Raw genomic sequence first — 22,017 nt, forward strand, 5'->3', positions numbered from 1 at the left:
ATCCATGAATTGCTGGATATGCTTGGGGTTGAAAAGTCCAGAACCACCCCCTATCACCCACAGGGTGATCCTCAACCCGAGAGGTTTAACCGGACCCTGCTGGACATGCTCGGCACTTTGGAGATTGGACAGAAGAGTAAGTGGAGTCAGCACATTGCCCATTTGGTTCATTGTTACAATTGTACTCGCAATGATGCTACGGGGTACTCGCCCTACTATCTGATGTTCGGACAGGAGGCAAGGTTGCCCATTGATCTGTGTTTTGGGACTGAAGCGGGGGAAATACCTTCGAAGCCATGTCTGAAGTACGTGTCCGATATGAGGAGAGAGTTGAAAAGGGCGTACGAGTTGGCTGAGGTGGCAGCCACCAAGCAGAACCAGCGGAATAAAAGGAGGTATGATCAGAAGGTAAAGTTCGTCCAGCTATTGCCGGGAGACCGAGTCCTTATCTGGAATTTAGGACTACAGGGTAAGCACAAGTTGGCGGACCGTTGGGCAGCCACCCCATATGTGGTAGAGAGTCAGATGCCGAATCTCCCGGTTTACCGGGTGAGACCTGAGGGCGGGCAGGGGCCTGTCAAGGTACTCCATCGGAACCAGCTGTTGCCTCTGGGTCGAGAGGTGAAGATGGACCCAGAGCCCGAATGCGAGTTTACTCCTATTACGAGGACTTTGCGAGGGCGCGGGGCGTGGTAAGAGCCCTCTGCGAAGGAGACGGGGCCGGTCCCCACCTCAAGAAGGGATACGTCATTGGAAGATGATGATTCGGATGTGTGGTACCTGCTTCCGTTCGCTGATTCCCCGGTGCCGGGAGAAGAGACTCTTGGCCCTTCCATCACTGAGTCAGGGGAACCAAGGGAGGGTGTTGCAGAGCCGCCTGCATTACAGCCGGCATTGGGGGAGGAGAGGGTGGAGGCAGAACCCGAGCCAGTGGGCTCACCGGGGCAGAGGGATCCTGGTGAAGGGGAAGGTCCGTCAGATCGGCTCAAGGGGTCAACTGGGGTGTCTGAACAGGGAGAGTCAGCAGAGGAAGTACAGAGGCCTCAGAGGAGTAGGCATCCCCCAGAAAGACTCACTTATATAGCGCTGGGAGAGCAGGGTGTGATCTCTACTGCCCTGCAAAGTTATGTCACTGCTTTATGCACTTGGGTTGGGTTTTGTGTTTTACAAGGAGTACTGGTGAACTCTGTTAACGTCATGAGGGCATGACTTTTTGAGGTGGGGGGAGAGTGTACGGGGTCTTTCTTTTGTTACATTTAAAATGGCGATTTTGTTATGTTAATCTGGGGAATGCGGCTTTGTTGTGTTTAACGCTGCAGAGAGTTTGCGCTAACAGTTTGTTTTACTTTAAATGAGATAACCAGGTTCTATTAGCCAATGGGTGGTTATGTATCGTTTTGTTTTCGGATGCCATGCTGTATGATATGACTGTGGACTGAGTTTTGGCGGGGAGTCGGAGGAGAGACGAGGAGGACGGCGGACGTGCGGAGAGGCTCCGGTCGATCACTTCGGGTGGTCCCGAGCCGTGAGTCGACGGAATTCGGGTGGTCGTCTGACGTCGAATTGAGCTCCAACGGTAGCGCGCGAAGAACTTGGACTTTGATAAGTGTTGGCGCCTTTTTTATTTCCATTACTTTCCTCTCTGTATCAAATGTATATTAATGTCATAGAATTAGTAATATCTATAAAGTGTATTTGTTAAAATTTACTGGGTGTGCTGGCTGATGACTGATGTTTGTGATTGATTCGGGCGGCCACCAACCCTGTGGGGAGTGTTGAAGCAGGTGCTGGGCGGGATTTCCCCTGGACATACACGAGCCAATATAACGGAACGTTACATAAGGATTGAAGGGCGCCCTTTCAGAACAGAAATGCGAAGAAATTTTTTTAGTCAGAGGGTGGTGAATCTATGGAATTTGTTGCCACGGGCAGCAGTGGAGGCCAAGTCATTGGGTGTATTTAAGGCAGAGTTTCATAGGTATCCGAGTAGCCAGGGCATCAAAGGTTATGGTGAGAAGGCAGGGGAGTGGGACTAAATGGGAGAAAATGGATCAGCTCATGATAAAATGGCGGAGCAGACCCAATGGGCCAAATGGCCTACTTCTGCTCCTTTGTCTTATGGTCTTATGGTCTAATCTAAGTCAAACATTTATCACATTTGTCATACAGCCAAGACACAGTCTTGACCAATTTGTTTCATCAATATTAATATTCAGATCAGTTTCCCATTTTTGTTTTGACTTGTGGATTCCTTGTTTAATTGTGTTTTTGAATCCAATTATACATACAAGAAATAAATCTTTTAATTTTTCCTTTTTGAATTAAAATTTCAATTTCATTGGGTTTTGGCAAAAACATTGTTTGACCCAGTCTGCCTTTTAAATAAGTCCTTAATTGAAGGTAACAAAAGAAAGTGTTATTTGATATTTTATATTTATTCTTTAGTTGTTTAAATGACATCAACATACCTCGTTCATAACAGTCTCCAATAGATCTAATCCCTTTTTGGTACCAATTATATAAAAGTTGATTATCCATTGTAAAAGGAATAAATCTGTTTTGGATCAAAGGTCTCCTTGCTATTAAAGATTTCTTAATTTCATTATCAACGTTTATCTTATTCCACAGATCAATCAAATGTTTTAATATAGGAGATTCTTTCTTTTCCCGTATCCATTTAGATTCCCATTTATACATAAAATCTACGGGTGTATTTTCTCCTATCTTATCTAATTCTAGTCTAATCCATCCCGGTTTTCGTTCGTCAAAGAGAGATGTAATAAATCTAAGTTGGTTTGATTTATAATAATTCTTAAAGTTTGGAAGTTGTAACCCTCCTAACTCAAATTTACATGTCAATTTTTCCGATGATATTCTTGACATCTTACCTTTCCAAAGAAATTTTCTCACACATTTATTTAACTCTTGAAAAAAATTCTGTGGCAATTTCATTGGTAATGTTTGAAACAAATACTGAAATCTGGGAAATATATTCATTTTTCCAACATTGACTCTACCCACTAATGTTATTGGTAGTATCATCCATTTGTCAAGATCTTCTTGAATTTTTTTCAATAGTGGTAAATAATTAAATTTATATAAATTCTTCACATCATTATCAAGTCTTATACCTAAATACTTTATGCCATTTACCGGCCATCTAAATTGGGTTGCTAATCGACATTGGCTATAGTCTCCTTTAGTAAGAGGTAAAATTTCACTTTTATCCCAATTTATTTTATACCCTGATACTTTCCCATATTCACCCAATCTAGAAGATAATTTACGTAACAAATGCTGTGGGTTTGTTAAGTAAGTCAAAACATCATCAGCAAAGAGATTAATTTTATATTCCTCCTGATTAACTCTAAAACCCTTAATACCTGAATCAATTTGAATTAGTTCTGCTAATGGTTCTATCGCCAATATAAATAAAGCAGGTGATAATGGACAACCTTGTCTAGTTGACCTTTTTAACTGGAATGGTGTTGAAATTTGACTATTTGTCACTACTTTAGCGTTAGGGTTAGTATTTAAAGTTTTAATCCAGTTTATAAAAGATGTTCCTAACCCATATTTTTCTAATACTTCAAATAAAAAATCCCATTCCAATTTATCAAATGCTTTTTCTGCATCCAAGGCTACTACTATACTCATCTCCTCCCTTTTTTGTGCCAAATGAATTATACTGAGTAGCCGAGTTACATTATCTGCCAATTGTCTATTTTTAATAAATCCTGTTTGATCCATATGTACTAATTTTGGTAAATATTTAGATAATCTATTCGATAAAATTTTTGCGATTATTTTATAATCCATGTTCAACAAAGAAATAGGCCTATATGATGCTGATTTTAAAGGATCTCTATCTTTTTTTGGCAATACTATTACAATCGCTGTTGAGAAAGCTTCTGGGAGTTTATGTATTTTTTCCGCTTGACATATTAACTCCATAAAAGGAAGAAATAATAAATCTTTAAACTTTTTATAAAATTCAGGTGGAAAACCATCCTCTCCTGGAGATTTATTACTTTGAAGTGATCCTAAAGCTTCTTCAAACTCTTTTAATGTAAAAGGCATATCTAATCCCTTCTGTTCTTCCAAATTCAATTTTGGAAGAGTTACTTGTGATAAAAACCTTTCTATCTCATTAACATTATTTTGTGATTCCGATTGATATAATTCAGAATAGAAACTTTTGAAGGTTTCATTAATTTCTAAAGGTTTATAAGTAATTTTATTTGCACTTGTTCTAATTGCATTTATCATTTTGGAGCCTGTTCTGTTTTCAACTGCCAAGCAAGAATTTTGTGTGCTCTCTCACCTAACTCATAATACCTTTGCTTAGTTCTCATGATTGCTTTTTCCATTCTATATGTCTGAAGCACATTATATTGTAACTTCTTATTGACAAGCTATCTTCGTTTTTTTTCCGTCATATGGCTATGAGATTCTCTTTCTAATTTAGTAATCTCTTTTTCCAATTGATCTAGTTCTGCCATATATTCTTTCTTAATTTTAGACGTACAACTTATTATCTGACACTCAAATATGCTTTCATCGCATCCCATAGTATAAATTTATCATCCACTGAATGAGAGTTTGTATCCAAAAAAAATTGGATGTTTTTTCATAAAATCACAAAAATCTTGACGTTTTAATAATGTTGAATTAAATCTCCAAGTCACTTCTTCCTTATCAGTCATTATTATTGTCATTAATAAAGGAAAGTGATCTGACAATATTCTTGCTTTATATTCCATATTTTTCACTCTGTGTTGAATATTCATTGATAATAGGAAAAGATCTATCCTTGAGTAAGTTTTGTCTCTATTAGAATAGAACGAATAGCCTCTTTCTTTGGGATTGATTCTTCTCCATATATCAATCAAATTTAAATCTTTCATCAATGATAAAGTTAGTTTTACTACGTTCGATTTTGTAACAGCCTTAGTTGATCTATCTAAGACTGGGTCTAGGCAAAAATTAAAATCTCCTATTAATATTTTTTCATGTGCAACAGCCAAATTCAAAAAAGCTTCTTGTATGAATTTTCCATCATTTTCATTTGGTGCATAGATATTCCTGACAGTCCATAATTCAGAAAAAAGTTGATAGTGTATAATCACATATCTCCCCGCAGAATCGGTTATTACATTTTGTATTCTAATTGGTAACATTTTATTGATCAAAATTGCTACTCCCCTCGCTTTTGAATTAAGTGAAGCTGCAACAACACTACCCACCCAATCTCTCTTTAATTTCTGATGTTCTGTTTCTGTTAAATGCTTCCCTGCAAGAAAGCTAAATCTACCTTCATTTTCTTAATATGTGTTAAGATTCTTTTTCTTTTCACCGGTCCATTAAGCCTATTAACATTAAAACTCAAAAAATTCAATAAATTAGTCATTATTCTTAACAAAGTTACTCCAATCTAAAACATTACTCAGCTTCTCAACTCTCCTAGTTCCTTGGGGAATCTCTTTAAGCTTCACTATGTTGCTATATGTTTCCCTCCCAATCATCCAGGCAAAAAGAAAGAAATAAAAGATAGATATGATACAAAAAGAAAAATAACAAAATACCCCCCTACTAATGTTGTGAATGAAAAAAAAAACACAACACTACCCCCCTCCATTTTGCGGGTCGTGGCTATTGCCACGCTTGCACACATGAATTCCGTGGCGATTGGTCAGTATTTCTTCCAGCTCCCCGGTAACAAAAAAATTGTATATATATAGAAAAATTAATATCACTATTCCCAACTAATATTTCTCAAACTTTAACCTTTCTTCCCCTCTATCATATAATTAATAACATATTTATATATTCTTCCGCCTTTAAAAATCCAGCAAGTCTATTCCTTGACCCAATCTTCATCTTTAATCCATCTCGCTCCCCTGGGTTTGTTCCTGTATCTTCAAAGAATCTTGAACAAACTCCTCCGCTTTCCGGTAATCGTCAAAAAATCTTTTTTCTCCGTTAGCCAAAAAAATCTTCAAAGTTGCAGGATAACGCAATATAAATTGATAACCATGATCCCATAGGACTTTTTTCACTGGGTTAAATTTCTTCCTTCTCTTCAAAAGTTCATAACTTATGTCAGGGTAGAAAAAAATTTTGCTCCCTTCTATCATCAATGGTCCTTTTCTATTCTTGGCAGCTTGAGCAGCTGCCGGTAGAATCCTTTCTTTGTCTTGAAATCTTAAACATTTTATTAAAATTGATCATGGATATTGGACATCTTGTGGTTTTGGTCTTAGAGCTCTATGTGCCCGCTCAATTTCAATTGATCGGTCTCCCTCTTTCATTTGCAAAGTTTCCGGGATCCATCTTTGAAAAAATTCTATTGGATTGTCTCCTTCTATACCTTCTTTAAGACCAACAATCTTGATATTATTTTGTCTACTAAAATTTTCCAGCACGTCCATTTTTTCCAACCGTCGATTTCTTTCCGTTTTCCAAACAAGCATATCATTTGCTGTTTTTTCCGCTCTATCGTTAATATGCTCCATTGTCCTTTCCAACTTTTGAAGTTCCTTATCCATTTTCTCCTGTCTTTTCATAGCTTTATCATACCTCATCTTCATGTCTCTAAGCTCTATTTTTAATCTTTTTAATTCAATCATTACTTGTAATAAAGCCTCTTTTATGTCTCCATCATATCCTTTACTTTTAATCTCTTCCAGTTCTTCCTCCTCTTCTTCATCTGCGTTCTCTGCAGAATCCAATTCTGACTCTGAGGCACTTTCACTTGCAGTGGCCGTCGGTTCTTGTAGTTTGAGTTGTATCGATTTGCGCATGCCTACTTCTTTGTGCATGCGCAATTCCGGCATCTTCTTCCCAGGGACCGCTACCGCCGCCATTGTTCCCTGTTCTTCTACGCCAGAGATAAAATATGTCTCCTCCGAAGGAGATCCAACCTGAGTCCGAGGTTCCACACTGCAGTAGGCCCTTTTTTCTTCTCATTTCGCAGCGACTTCTCAACAACAGACTTCTTCTGTTGCGGTTTATGAGGCATATCGTAAAATAGTCTTGAGAAGTTTATAAGTAGTTTTCGGAAAGGATTTATTAACTTTGCTTTGTTTAAATGGTACTTTGCTGATTTTTTACAGGAGAGCTGGATGTACATGTCTCAATAACATAATATGTTATTTATATTATGGCCTCCAATTGATGTCTTTGATACTTCTCAAGATATTTTCACGATACAGGTTGAATAAGTCTGGTGAAAAGACACAACCTTGCCTGACTCGTCTCATGATATTCACATACTCACTCACTTCTATTCTGATGGATGCTGTCTGGTCCCAGTGTAAGTTTCTTAAGAAACGTACATCTTTCCCATCTATGTCAAGATTTTGAAGCATTTCCAGAAGATCTTGCTGTCTGACAGTGTCAAAAGCTTTCCCTAGAGGCAGCAGCAGGAACTGAACCTGAATCACTGGTACTGTGAAGCATTGTTCTAACCAATACACTACCATGCTGATGCTATGTAGAGCCAGATGGGGAGGGGATGACAGTTAATTTTTACAACAGCAAACACAATTAGAACAAAATATACTGTGATGGGATCCTGAATTACCCCTATGAACTGTTGTTTTGAAAAGAGAGTTATTTAACACCAACTGGTTTGTAAAAGAGAGAGAAAGACGAAGACTAACTGTGGGACTGTCACTTTAAGGAACGAGAAAGAACTGGTTAACTTTTGGATTTCTGCTAAGTTGGGGAGAGATGGCACCGAGCAGCTTCAAAGTTGCTATGGTGACCGAAGGCAGGTTGTTGATACTTTTTCCAAGGACTTTTTGCCTGCTTGCATTTCTTACACAAAGGAAGGAAGGAGTTATTTGAATGACAGGTGGTACCCAGTACAGTGAGATAAATAGGAGGTCAGATGATACAGACCTCAGACACATGTTTGGACACTGAATGAGCATTGTTGTGCCCGCAGAAAAAGTGGGTTTTGGAGGATCGATCAGGCAGATCGATCTATCGCTCTTGCAGTGGGAAGAGGAAAAGGGTTGGCTGGTGGGGAGTTGTCCATGTGTCCACCCTCGCCTGGGGGATAGCTCCACCACAGAAAACCGGTCCCCTTTGTTAAAGTCACAGTCGGTGACTTTTAAAGGATTTCAAAGAACAATGAGAAGATCGACAGCGTCAGCTCACCTGAAGACTCAAATCTCTCCCTCCCCATCACTACTCAACTCAAAACCACGAACTAAACTGAACTTTACTCATCATTGTAAGACTGCATCTTTTTACCCCTAAACTTAAAGAAGCTTGGCTTTTCATACATATATTTCCACACTTACTGATATATATACACACACATATATATATATAAAATCATTGCTAACCTGTTTGATTTATTTACATTTATATTACTGTATTGCATAGTTACTAATAAATATTATTAGTTTATAGCAATACTGGACCCCAAAGTGTTTTCCATCTCTGCTGGTTCTTTATTCCCGTCATGGGGTTCGTGACACTACATATTCCATTTTAATACAAAGTGGGCATTGTATTGCGAAACTTCAGCAAATAGTTTTGTCAGTAGTCTCGTAAATCGAATGGCTGAAAGGAAGTAGCTGTTCTTGAACCTGGTGGCATGAGTCTTCAGGCTTCCATACCTCCTCCCCAAGTGGTGAGAAAGGGGTTAGGAAAGGTGAAAAGGAGAAGAAAACTGAATTGTGGGATCTCCACCACCTGGTCCAAACTTGCCACCTCCCAGCCTCTATCCCACCCGATCCCCTCCTCAACGCTGTATATTAGCGATTTTTCCTATTCCCTCCCAGTTTGTGGCAGAGTCTTGATTCAAACTTTATATCTTTTGCCTCCCCAGATAGAAACATAGAAATCTACAGCACATTACAGGCCCTTCAGTCCACAATGCCAACCATATGCCAACCATGTAACCTGCTCTAGAAACTGCCCAGAATTTCCCTAGCACATAGCCCGCTAAGCTCCATGTACCTATCGAAGAGTCTCTTAAGACCCTATTGTATCCACCTCTACCACCGTTGTCAGCAATGCTTTCCACGCACCCACCACTGTGAGAAACTTACCTCTGAAAACCCCCTTGTACCTGTTTCCAAGCACCTTAAAACTATGCCCCCTCGTGTTAGCCATTTCAACCCTAGGAAAGCGCCTCTGGCTATCCAAATGATCAATGCCTTATACACCTATATCAGGTCACCTCTCCTCCTCTGTTGCTCCAAGGAGAAAAGGCCAAGCACACTCAACCTATTCTCACAAGGCATGCTCTCCAATCCAGGCAATGTCCTTGTAAATCTCCTCTGCACTCTCTCTATAGTATCCACATCCATCCTGTAGTGAGGTGACCAGAACTGAACACAGTACTCCAAGTGGGGTCTAACTAAGGTCTTATATAGCTGTAACATTACCTCACGGCTCTTGAAATCAATCCCACAGTTGATGAAGGCCAACACCTTCTTAACAACACCGTCAACCTGCGCAACAGCATTGAGTATCCTATGGACATGGACCCCAAGATCTCACGAATCCTCCACACTGCCAAGAGACTTACTATTAATAATATATTCTGTCTTCAAATTAGATTGACTGAAATAAACCACTTTACACTTATCTGGGTTGAAGTCCATCTGCCACTTCTCAGCCCGGTTCTGCTTCCTATTGATGTCAACCTCTGACAAATCCTCCAGACCATCCACAACACCCCAACTTTTGTGTCATCAGCATATTTTTTTTTAAACTTCAGCCAGGACATTTATAAAAATCACAAAGAGTAGCGGTTCCAGAACAGATCCCTGCAGAACACTACTGGTCACCAACCTCCATGCAGAGTACAAACTATCTACAACCACCCTTTGCCTTCTGTGGGCAATCCAATTCTGGATACACAAAGCAAGGTCTTCTTGGATCCCATGCCTCATTACTTTCTGAAGGAGCCTCACATGGGGAACCTTAACAAATGCCTTACTGAAATACCTATACGCTACATCCACTGCTCTTCCCTCATCAATGCGTTTTGTTACATCCTCAAAGAATTCAATCAGGTTCATAAGGCACGACCTGTTCTTGACAAAGACATGCTGACTATCCCTAATCAGGTTATGTCTCTCCGTATGCTCATAAATCCTGCCTCTTAGGATCTTCTGCAACAACTTGCTCACCAATAAAGTAAGACTCACTGATCTATAATTTTCAGGGTTATCTCTACTACCTTTCTTGAACAAGGGAACGACGTTTACAACCTTCCAATCCTCTGGCACTTTTCCGGCCCCAATTGATGATGCAAAGATCATCACCAGAGGCTCAGCAATCTCCTCCCTCACTTTCCACAGTAGCCTAGGGTATATCTCGTCCAGAGCCGGCGACTTATCTAACAATACCTTTCAAAAGTTCCAGCAATCCTCCTTCTTAATGTCTATACACTCAGATGCTTCAGTATGCTGTAAGTCATCCCCTCAATTGAACTGGTGAAGACTGAAGCAAAGTATTCATCAAGTATCTCTGCTACCTCCTCGGCTCCATGCACATTTCCACTCTCGCTCCTGATTGGACCTATTCTCACACAGCTCATCCTCTTGCTCTTTACATACTTGTACAATGTCTTGGGGTTTTCCTTAACCCTGCTCACCAAGGCCTTCTCATGGCCCTTTCTAGCTCTCCTAATTCCATTCTTGAGCTCTTTCCTGGAACCCTTGTAATTTTCTAGAGCTCTTAAGAGTACCTAGCTTCTTGAACCTTTTATAAACTTATCCTTTCTTCTTAACTAGATTGTCTACATCCTTTGTACACCATGGTTCCTTTACCATACCATCCTTTCCCTGCCTCATGGAACATACCTATGCAGAACGCCACGCAAATATTCCCTGAACATTTGCCACATTTCTACAGTGCATTTCCCTGAGAACATCTTGTTACGTACCCCGTAACTGGGTTGCCAAACCAGCAGAAATGGATCACTCAGTTGGAGTCTGGAGTACTAGAACTAAGAAAGTTTTATTAAAGAAACAAGCAACACAGTAATCGAAAGGATAATAAATGCAACAGTTCAACAATGATAACCACACATGTGCACAGAATTAAGATAACAGCATCACTCAAGCTCTATTGTTGTCTAGGGGTAAATGACCAAATTTCAAAGTGACTCAAAGTTCAGTCCAGTTTAGTAGTTCAGTTCGCAGTAATCGTTGCCATGGCGATGGACAACGTGCGGGGAGAGAGAGAGGGAACAGGAACAACTATTCATACACGGCTTCACTCACAGACCGGCGATATGGCTCACAAGCAACTCTTGGGCGGGTCCTTGGTAATGTCACCTGAGGTCACCGACTGTGACCCCTCCTCCAGATGCGGTCGATCCTCTGCAGTGAACCCGGCACCCAGGCAAGGGCGGACACACACCGGGTTCCCGCTGATCGTACCTTTCCACCCTGGCCGTTGTCTGATACCTCTCACCGACTCGTGAGAAGCGTACCGCTTCCAGGGTCTCGTTACCTCGGGTGGCGCGTGTCCTGCCTTAGCGAACCGGTCCCTTTTTATCCCCCTGCTGGGGTATCACCTGTCCATCACTTCAAACAGTTCAAGGTTCAAAGGGGGGAGCCACTCCAGACAGCTCTCTCTCCCCTGTCCCCTCATTACACATCTCCAGACGCTGCTCCATTGTTCCTTATCTCTCCTTCCCCTGAGGGCAGGTGGCAGACCACTTGCTGATGTCACTGATGCTAACCCAGGCCAGCAAACATCTTAATTTTATGTGTATTCTCGTCACAATCTGCTCCCAATTTATGCACCAAAGTTCCTAAGTTCCTGCCTAATAGTATCATAATTCCCCCTACCCCAGTAACATGCTTTTCCAAATTGTCTGCTCCTATCCCTCTCCAGCACCATGGTAAAGGAGAGAGCGTTGTGGTCACTACCTCCAAAATGCTCTCCCACCGAGAGATCTGACACCTGACCAGGTTCATTTCCCAATACTACATCAAGTACAGTCTCTCCTCTAGTTGGCTTATCTAAGTATTGTGTCAGGAAACCTTCCTAAACACACCTAACAAACTCCACCCCATCTAAACCCCTTGCTCTAAGGAGATGCCAGTCAATATTAGGGAAGTTAAAATCACCCATCACAACAACCCTATTATAATTGCACCATTCCAGAATCTGCCTATCTGCTCCTCGATGTCTCTGTTACTATGTGGGGGGGTGGGTGGATGGTGTCTATAAAAAACACAAAATAGATTTATTGCCACCTTCCTGTTTCTGACTTCCACCCACAAAGACTCAGTGAACAATCCCTCCATGACTTCCTCCTTTTCAGCATTCAAGACTCTGTAATGGTCACAGCATCATAGTTCCAAGTATTGATCATTGCTCTAAGTCCATTCGCCTTGCTTATGATATTCCTTGCATTAAAATAGACACATCTCAAACTATCTGGCTGAATGCTTCTTCGCTCTATCATCTACCTATCCTCCATAATCTCCCTACAAGCTATCACTACTTGTGCACCAATGGCCCATCCTCTGCCTCTTCACTTTGGTTCTCACCCCCTTGCAATCTAGTTTAAACCTTCCCCAATAGCATTAGCAAACCTTCCTCCCAGGATATTGGTTCCCCTCCAGTCCAGGAGCAACCAACCTCACTTGTACAGGTCACCCCTTCCTCAGAAAAGGTTCCAATGATCCAAGGATTTGAAACCCTGCCGCCTGCACCATTTCCTCAGCCACTCATTCATCTGCACTACCTTCCTGTTCTGACCTTCACTAGCACATGGCACTGGGAGTAATCTGGAGATTACCACCTTGGAGGTCCTGCTCGCCAGTCTTCTTCCTCACTCCCTAAAACTTACTGCGCAGGACCTCCACCCCTCTCCTGCCTATGTCATTGGTACCAACATGTGTCACGACTTCGGCTGCTCATCCTCCCCTTCAAGATATTCTGCAACCGCTCAGAGACATCCTAGCACCCTGGCGGCACCACACTATACTGGTGTCTCTTTTGCTGCCACAGAATCTCCTATCTGTCCCCCTAACTATCGAGTCCCCTATGACTGTTGCTCCGCCTGACTTCACCCTACCCTTCTGAGGCTCAGAGCCGACCATTGGTCTGGCTGCTGCTGCCTTGTCCAGATAGACATCCCCCTCAGCAGTATCCAAAGGGGTATACCCGTTGCTGAGGGGAATGGCCACAGTGGGACCCTACAACAACTTCCTTCTTCCTTACCTCGCCCTGTGTTCACTCATCTACTCACTGAATTCTGCACTCTAGGTGTAACCACCTGCTCAAACATCATATCAATCAATTACTCTGCCTCCCGGACAATCCTAAGTTCATCCAACTCCAGCTCCCTATTGTGGTCTTTCATAAGCTGAAGTTGGCTGCACTTCTCATAGGTGCAGTTGTCAGGGAGACTATCAGGTTCGATGAATTCCCACATCCGACAGGAAGAGCATTCCACTGCCATATCTGCCATCCTGCATGCACTGTACAATGGGCAGTCAAGACCAAATCCTCTAAACTGTTTCTTTGGCCTCAGCCTCTTCACGTCGAAGCCTCAAGTCAAAGCCTGACGCCCCTACTCTCAACGATGGCCTACTCCCAACAATGGCCGCCCCGCTTGCCCCTTCTGTACTTTTATTTAATTCGCAGTGCGAATTATATTTAGTTCCCGATGCTGATTGGACCTCTGGAATGTCCAAACGCCTGCAAAGCTCTCCTTTTATACAAGCTTCGCTGACCTGAGAGTAACATCTTCAAAATGCTCTGCTCCATATGCTGATTGGGCCTCCGGAACTGACCTACTGAATTCTTCCAGCATTCTGTTTTGAAGTTTTAGATTCGAGCAACTGTAGTCTCTTCTTCTTCTTCTAATCAATATTGACACTGTTATCAGCATGAACTTTATTATACCAGATCTTGGTTTATGACATTTCCAGGTATTCACATTTTCTGGTTTATATTTATACCCATCGTCAATTGGCCCACTCTTTTCCATATATCCAACCTCTTAACAAATGTATAATTACATCTTCCTATTCGCAATACATGCGAGTCTAAATAAATATAACAATTATTAAAATAAAAACCTGTTATTAGCAGTGCAGTTGGAGAAATTCAGCTCTGGAGAAGAAACGTCTCTGCTGTCCTCCAACATGTCATCAGGAAGATCAGTCATCAACAACTGGTGTAGCTGAGTATAAAATAAATAAATAAAACATTAGTACAACAATTAAACAGACATGCACCAAATACCATATTCTGTTCCTTTAACGCACAAGAAAAAGTCAGTCATGCTTATGTTCAAAACAGAAAGGATTTCCACTTGTCTTTAGAAGTTCAAGGAGAATTGGTATGCTACCACATATCAGCCCATTTCTACCTATGTATAATGGAGAACATTGTAACTGGTTGCATCACGGGCTGATATGAAGCCTATAATGTACTACCTCGCTAGAGGCAGCAGAAAGTTAAGACACAACCCTCTCTGCTACCTAGGGCATGTTTAAGAGGTGGTGCCTCAAGAAGTCAGCACCCATCATTGAAGGTCCTCACCAAACGGAACATGACCCCTCCATGTTACCACCTTTGTGGAGTTGATACAGAACCATGAAGACCCACACAAAACATTTTAAGAACAGCTTTTAAACCTCTACCATCAGATTTTTGAACTGTCCATGACACTACCTCAATATTTGTCTTTTGCACTGCTTATTTTGGTAACTTATAGTAATCTTGGCCTCTTTCACTCTATTGCTGCTACATTCATATGTTCATAACAAATTTCACAACATATTTCAGTGATAATAAACCTTAGACCTAAATATAGCAAAATATAAAGTCAAATGTACACTAGTCACTATCCAAAGAGGACATAGTTACTAAAAATATCGCATTCTATTGTACTAGAAACATAGATTCCTGTATCAAACTAAAAGCATTATAGTATATTATACACTCAGTGACCACTTTATCCAGTACCTTCTGTACCTTAAAATATAGGCATTGAGTGTATGCTTGTAGTCTTCTGTAGATGTAAGCCCATCCACTTCATGTTTCAATGTATTGTTTGTTCAGAAATGCCATTCGGCAGACCACTATTGTAATGCATGGCTATCTGAATTACTGGCACCTTCTTGCCAGCTTGAACCAGTCTGGCCATTCTCCTCTAGCTTCTCTCATCAACAAGGCATTTTCACCCACGGAATTGCCACTCATTGGATGCTTTTTTTTTAATTTTCACACCATTCTCTGTAAGCTCTAGAGACTTTGTGCGTAAAAATTGCAGGCGATCAGCAGTTTCTGAAATCCTCAAAACACCCTGTCTGGTCCCAACAATCATTCTATAGTCAGTTAGATCCCTTTTTTCCCATTCTGATATTTGGCCTGAACAATAACTAAACCATGTCTGGATGTTTTTATGCATTGAGTTGCTGCCAAATGATGGGCAGATAGATATTGTATTAACGAGCCGTACAGGACTGAGTTCACAGGACAAGGTGGGCTAAAAGGGCCCATTTCTATACTGACTCTGCTATCATTAGAGAATGTGATCTACTGTTCCTCGCCTGTGTGCAGTAGGACCATCTTTATTTGGTTGAGTCCATCTTCGTTCTTAACGCGAGATAGGGGAGGCCGTTGATAATTGGTGAGTGCTGTACTGCATGGAGGGGAGGATGGTAGGCTAATGAGGAACGAGAAGTGCATCTTCCGAGCATTGCATGGACTTGCCTATTTTTATCTTATTGACTCCTTTGTTTTACAGGTGATTTTTGAATTTAAATCTTCTGAGACATTTCACTGCACAAGGGCAACAATGGACACAAAAGACTTCAGTCCTTACAATAAAAACTACTTAACAATAGGTTTTACATGGACTAATGATTCAAGTTGTCCTATTTCATTGCCTACTCTGTGGTGAACAACTTACAAATGAAGCAATGGCTCCTGCAAAATTGAAAAGACATCCAAGTACAAATCACAGCCAAATAAGACCATAAGACTGTAAGATATATAAACCATATATAACAACTACAGGACGGAAACAGGCGATCTCGGCCCTTCTAGTCTGTGCCGAACTCCTACTCTCACCTAGTCCCACTGACCTGCACTCAGTCCATAACCCTCCATTCCCTTCCTGCCCATATATCTATCCAAATTAACTTTAAATGACAACATCGAACCTGCCTCAACCACTTCTGCTGGAAGCTCGTTCCACACAGCCACCACTCTCTGAGTAAAGAAGTTTCCCCTCATGTTACCCCTAAAATTTTGCCCTTTAACTTTCAACTCATGTCCTTTTGTTTGAATCTCCCCGACTCTCAATGGAAAAAGCCTATCCACGTCAACTCTATCAATCCCCCTCATAATTTTAAAAACCTCTATCAAGTCCCCTCTCAACCTTCTACGCTCCAAAAAATAAAGACCTAACTTGTTCAACCTTTCTCTGTAACTTAGGAGATGAAACCCAGGCAACATTTTAGTAAACCTCCTCTGTACTCTCTCAATTTTACTGACATCTTTCCTATAATTTGGTGACCAGAACTGTACAAAATACTCCAAATTTGGCATTACCAATGCCTTATACAATTTCAACATTACATCCCGACTCCTATACTCAATGCTCTGATTAATAAAGGCCAGCATACCCAAAAGCTTTCTTCACGACCCTATCCACATGAGATTCCACTTTCAGGGAACGATGCACCATTATTCCTAGATCCCTCTATTCTACAGCATTCTTCAATGCCCTATCATTTACCATGTATGTCCTATTTTGATTAGTCCTACCAAAATGTAGCACCTCACATTTTTCAGCATTAAACTCCATCTGCCATCTTTCAGACCACTCTTCTAACTGGCCTAAAACTCTCTGCAAGCTTTGAAAACCTACTTCATTATCCACAATGCCACCTATCTTAGTATCATCTGCATACTTACTAATCCAATTTACCACCCCATCACCCAGATCATTAATATATATGACAAACAACATTGGACCCAGTACAGATCCCTGAGGCACACCGCTACATACCCTCCTCCAATCTGATAACCAGTTATCCACCACTACTCTCTGGCGTCTCCCATCCAGCCACTGCTGAATCCATTTTACTACTTTAATATTAATGCCTAACAATTGAACCTTCCTAACTAACCTTCCGTGTGGAACCTTGTCAAAGACCTTACTGAAGTCCATATAGACAACATCCACCGCTTTACCCTTGTCAACTTTCCCAGTAACCTCATCAAAAAATTCAATAAGATTTGTCAAACATGACCTTACACGCACAAATCCATGTTGACTGTTCCTAATCAGACCCTGTCTATCCAGATAATTATATATATCATCTCTAAGAATACTTTCCATCAATTTACCCACCACTACCGTCAAACTCACAGACCGATAATTGCTAGGTTTACTCTTAGAATCCTTTTTAAACAATGGAACCACATGAGCAATACGCCAATCCTCCGGCACCATCCCCGTTTCTAATGACATTTGAAATATTTCTGTCAGAGCCCCTGCTATTTCTACACTAACTTTCCTCAAGGTCCGAGGGAATACCTTGTCCGGACCCGGAGACTTATCCACTTTTATATTCCTTAAAAGCGCCAGTACTTCCTCTTCTTTAATCGTCATACTTTCCATAACTACCCTTCTTGTTTCCTTTACCTTAACACAATTCAATATCCTTCTCTTTAGTGAATACCGAAGAAAAAAAGAAATTGTTCAAAATCTCCCCCATTTCTTTTGGCTCCGCACATAGCCGTCCACTCTGATTCTCTAAGGGATCAATTTTATCCCTCACTATCCTTTTGCTATTTATATAACTGCAGAAACCCTTTAGATTTATTCTCACCTTACCTGCTAAAGCTGCCTCGTATCTTCTTTTAACTGTTCTAATTTCTTTCTTAAGATTCTTTTTACATTTACATTCCTCGAGCACCTCATTAACTCCAAGCTGCCTATATTTATTGTAAATCCCTTTCTTTTTCCGAACCAAGTTTCCTATATCCCTTGAAAACCATGGTTCTTTCAAACTGTTAACCTTTCCTTTCAACCTAACAGGAACATAAAGATCCTGTACCCTCAAAATTTCCCCTATAAATGACCTCCATTTCTCTATTACATCCTTCCCATAAAACAAATTGTTCCAATCCACTCCTTCTAAATCTTTTTGCATCTCCTCAAAGTTAGCCTTTCTCCAATCAAAAATCTCATCTCTGGGTCCAGTCCTATCCTTCTCCATAATTATACTGAAACTAATGGTATTGTGATCACTGGACCCGAAGTGCTCCCCGACACATACCTCCGTCACCTGCCCTATCTCATTCCCTAACAGGAGATCCAACACTGCCCCTTCTCTAGTTGGTACCTTTATGTATTGCTCCAAAAAACTATCTTGCACACATTTGAAAAACTCCAAACCATCCAGCCCTTTTACAGAATGGGCTTCCCAGTCTATGTGTGGAAAATTAAAATCTCCCACAATCACAACCTTGTGCTTACGACAAATATCTGCTATCTCCTTAAAAATTTGCTCCTCCAGTTCTCAGTCCCCATTAGGTGGTCTATAATACACTCCTATAAGCATCACTACACCTTTCCTACTCCTCAATTCCACCCAAATAGCTTCCCTGGATGAGTCCACTAATCTATCTTGCCAGAGGACCACTGTTATATTTTCTCTGACAAACAATGCAACACCTCCCCCTCTTGCCCCTCCTATTCTATCACACCTGAAGCAACAAAATCCTGGAATATTTAGTTGCCAATCACACCCCTCCTGCAACCACGTTTCACTAATAGCTACAACATCATATTTACAGGTATCAATCCATGCTCTAAGCTCATCCACCTTTCTTACAATGCTCCTAGCATTAAAATAGATGCATTTAAGAAACTCTCCACCTCTTACTCTCTTTTCATCCTTAATGGAGCAAAAAACTTTATCATCTTTTTCTTCCTTGTCCCCTACATCTTTGGTCTGAGTGCTCCTGATCTCTGTCCCCTGCCTATCCTCCCTCACACACTGCCTACTAACTTTCTCTATTTGTGAACTAACCTCCTCTCTCCTAGTCTCTTTGATTCCCACCCCCCAACCATTCTAGTTTAAAGTCGCCTCAGTAGCCCTCGCAAATCTCCCCACCAGGATATTGGTCCCCCTAGGATTCAAGTGTAACCTGTCCTTTTTGTACAGGTTACAACTGCGCTAAAAGAGGTCCCAATGATCCAAAAACTTGAATTACTGCCCTCTGCTCCAATCCCTCAGCCACGCATTTATCCTCCACCTCACTGCATTCCTACTCTTACTGTCACGTAGCACAGGCAGTAATCCAGAGATTACTACTTTTGCGGTCCTTTTTCTCAACTGCCTTTCTAATTCCATATATTCTCCTTTCAGGACCTCTCCCCTTTTCCTACCTATGTCATTGGTACCTATATGTACCACGACCTCTGGCTCCTCTCCCTCCCACTTCAGGATTTCTTGTACACGATCAGAAATATCCTGGCACCAGGGAGGCAAACTACCATCCAGGTCTCCAGACTGCGTCCACAGAATCGCCTATCTGACCCCCTTACTATCAAGTCCCCTATTACTACTGCCCTCCTCTTCCTTTCCCTACCCTTCTGAGCTACGGGGCTGGACTCTGTGCCAGAGGCACGGCCACTGTTGCTTCCGCCAGGTAAGCAGTCCCCCCTCAACAGTACTCAAACAGGAGTAAACAACAGAAATTCTGCAGATGCTGGAAAGTCAAGCAACACACATCAAAGTTGCTGGTGAACGCAGCAGGCCAGGCAGCATCTCTAGGAAGAGGTACAGTCGACACTTCAGGCCAAGACCCTTTGTCAGGACTAACTGAAGGAAGAGTTAGTAAGAGATTTGAAAGTGGGAGGGGGAGGGGGAGATCCAAAATGATAGGAGAAGACAGGAGGGGGAGGGATGGAGCCAAGAGCTGGACAGGTGATTGGCAAAGGGGATATAAGAGGATCATGGGACAGGAGGTCCGGGGAGAAAGACAAGGGGCGGGGGGAACACAGAGGATGGGCAAGGGGTATAGTCAGAGGGACAGAGGGAGAAAAAGAAGAGTGAGAGAAAGAATGTGTGTATAAAATAATGGATGGGGTACGAGGGGGAGGTGGGGCTTTAGCGGAAGTTAGAGAAGTCAATGTTCATTCCATCAGGTTGGAGGCCACCCAGACGGAATATGAGGTGTTGTTCCTCCAACCTGAATGTGGCTTCATCTTTACAGTAGAAGAGGCTGTGGATAGACATGTCAGAATGGGAATGGGATGTGGAATTAAAATGTGTGGCCACTGGGAGATCTGCTTTCTCTGGCGGACAGAGCGTAGGTGTTCAGCAAAGCGGTCTCCCAGTCTGCGTCGGGTCTCGCCTATATGTAGAAGGCCACATCGGGAGCACCGGACGCAGTATATCACCCCAGACGACTCACAGGTGAAGTGTCGCCTCACCTGGAAGGACTGTCTGGGGCCCTGAATGGTGGTAAGGGAGGAAGTGTAAGGGCATGTGCAGCACTTGTTCCGCTTACAAGGATAAGTGCCAGGAGGGAGATCAGCGGGGAGGGATGAGGGGGACGAGTGGACAAGGGAGTCGTGTAGGGAGCGATCCCTGCGGAAAGCAGGTGGGGGGGGGAGGGAAAGATGTGCTTAGTGATGGGATCCCGCTGGAGGTGGCGGAAGTTACGGAGAATAATATGTTGGACCCGGAGGCTGGTGGGGTGGTAGGTGAGGTCCAGGGGAACCCTATTCCTAGTGGGGTGGCGGGAAGATGGAGTGACAGCAGATGTGTGTGAAATGGGGGAGATGCGTTTGAGAGCAGAGTTGATGGTGGAGGAAGGGAAGCCCCTTTCTTTAAAAGAGGAAGACATCTCCCTCGTCCTGGAATGAAAAGCCTCATCCTGAGAGCAGATGCGGCGGAGACGGAGGAATTGTGAGAAGGGATGGCATTTTTGCCAGAAACAGGGTGAGAAGAGGAATAGTCCAGATAGGTGTGAGAGTCAGTAGGCTTATAGTAGACATCAGTGGATAAGCTGTCTCCAGCGATAGAGACAGGAAGATCTAGAAAGGGGAGGGAGGTGTCAGAAATGGACCAGGTAAACTTGAGGGCAGGGTGAAAGTTGGAGGCAAAGTTAAAAAAGTCAACGAGTTCAGCATGCGTGCAGGAAGCAGCGCCAATGCAGTCGTCAATGCGAGAAGGGGATGGCATTTTTGCAAGAGACAGGGTGAGAAGAGAATATATATTTTAGTTCTTTTTCCCCAGATTTTGTCTTGTTTTAAGGTAAATAAAAGCACCTCAATTTATTTTTGCGACTCAAGCTATCTGGTTATTTTTCTTAAACAATTGACCCACAGTTTTTTGTGACACTTTCCAATCACTGATGTCAGGCTAACAGGAATATAGTTTCCTTTCTGCTGCCTCCCACCCTTCTTAAATAGCGGAATAACATTTGCAATTTGCCCACATGTAAAATTATCATGGTTATAATGCTGAGACAAGATGCAGTATGAGAAACTGAAAAGGTTTCACACTCAATGATGATGTTGCTCTCCGCTTGCAAAGATCAGAAGGAAAGAAGAGTCTTCAGGAGTAACAGCACGATCGTTGGTGACTGTAGAGGCCAATTCTGGATCTGCAAACTCTGAAGCAGTAGGGACATGAAAACAACTGAGAGGCAGGTGCCTGGGTAGTAGGATTTCTGGATTTCTCTAAATTCTTGGCTGTACCGTGGATTAACGTTCTCCAGTGGTCTCTGTCACAAGCCAGTTGTTGCCACTTGTTGACCTCGATATTTGCCTGAGAGACCTGTCAGTGCCCATGATGGAGGTGACTGAGTTTACAATTTTCTACAGATTTTTTGATCCTGTGCAGTGCCCTATCACCATACCAGATGGTGACACAGCCAGTTAGAATGCTCTCCACATTACATCTAAAGAAAATTAACAAGCATCTTTGCTAACATACCGAATCTCTACAAACTCCTAAAGAAATATAGCCACTGTTGTTCCTT

The 22,017-nt window shown here is 42.0% G+C and overlaps 1 protein-coding gene across 5 annotated transcripts in view; it reads right to left on the reverse strand.

The window, feature by feature from the left end:
- The window catches only part of cep152 (centrosomal protein 152), a 306,980-nt gene that overhangs the window by 237,588 nt on the left and 47,375 nt on the right, over positions 1-22,017 (reverse strand). For all 5 annotated transcript variants that reach the window (XR_010020130.1, XM_063065688.1, XM_063065689.1 and 2 more), the window contains exon 3: positions 14,076-14,179. Coding sequence is in view for 4 of the 5 variants with exons in the window: in XM_063065688.1 (XP_062921758.1) it covers positions 14,076-14,179 (104 nt within the window). In the remaining variant the exon portion in view is untranslated. The remainder of the gene's footprint in view (positions 1-14,075; positions 14,180-22,017) is intronic.

This window comes from Mobula hypostoma, chromosome 13 (genome assembly GCF_963921235.1).
Source record: "Mobula hypostoma chromosome 13, sMobHyp1.1, whole genome shotgun sequence".
Classification (NCBI taxonomy): Eukaryota; Metazoa; Chordata; class Chondrichthyes; order Myliobatiformes; family Myliobatidae; genus Mobula; species Mobula hypostoma.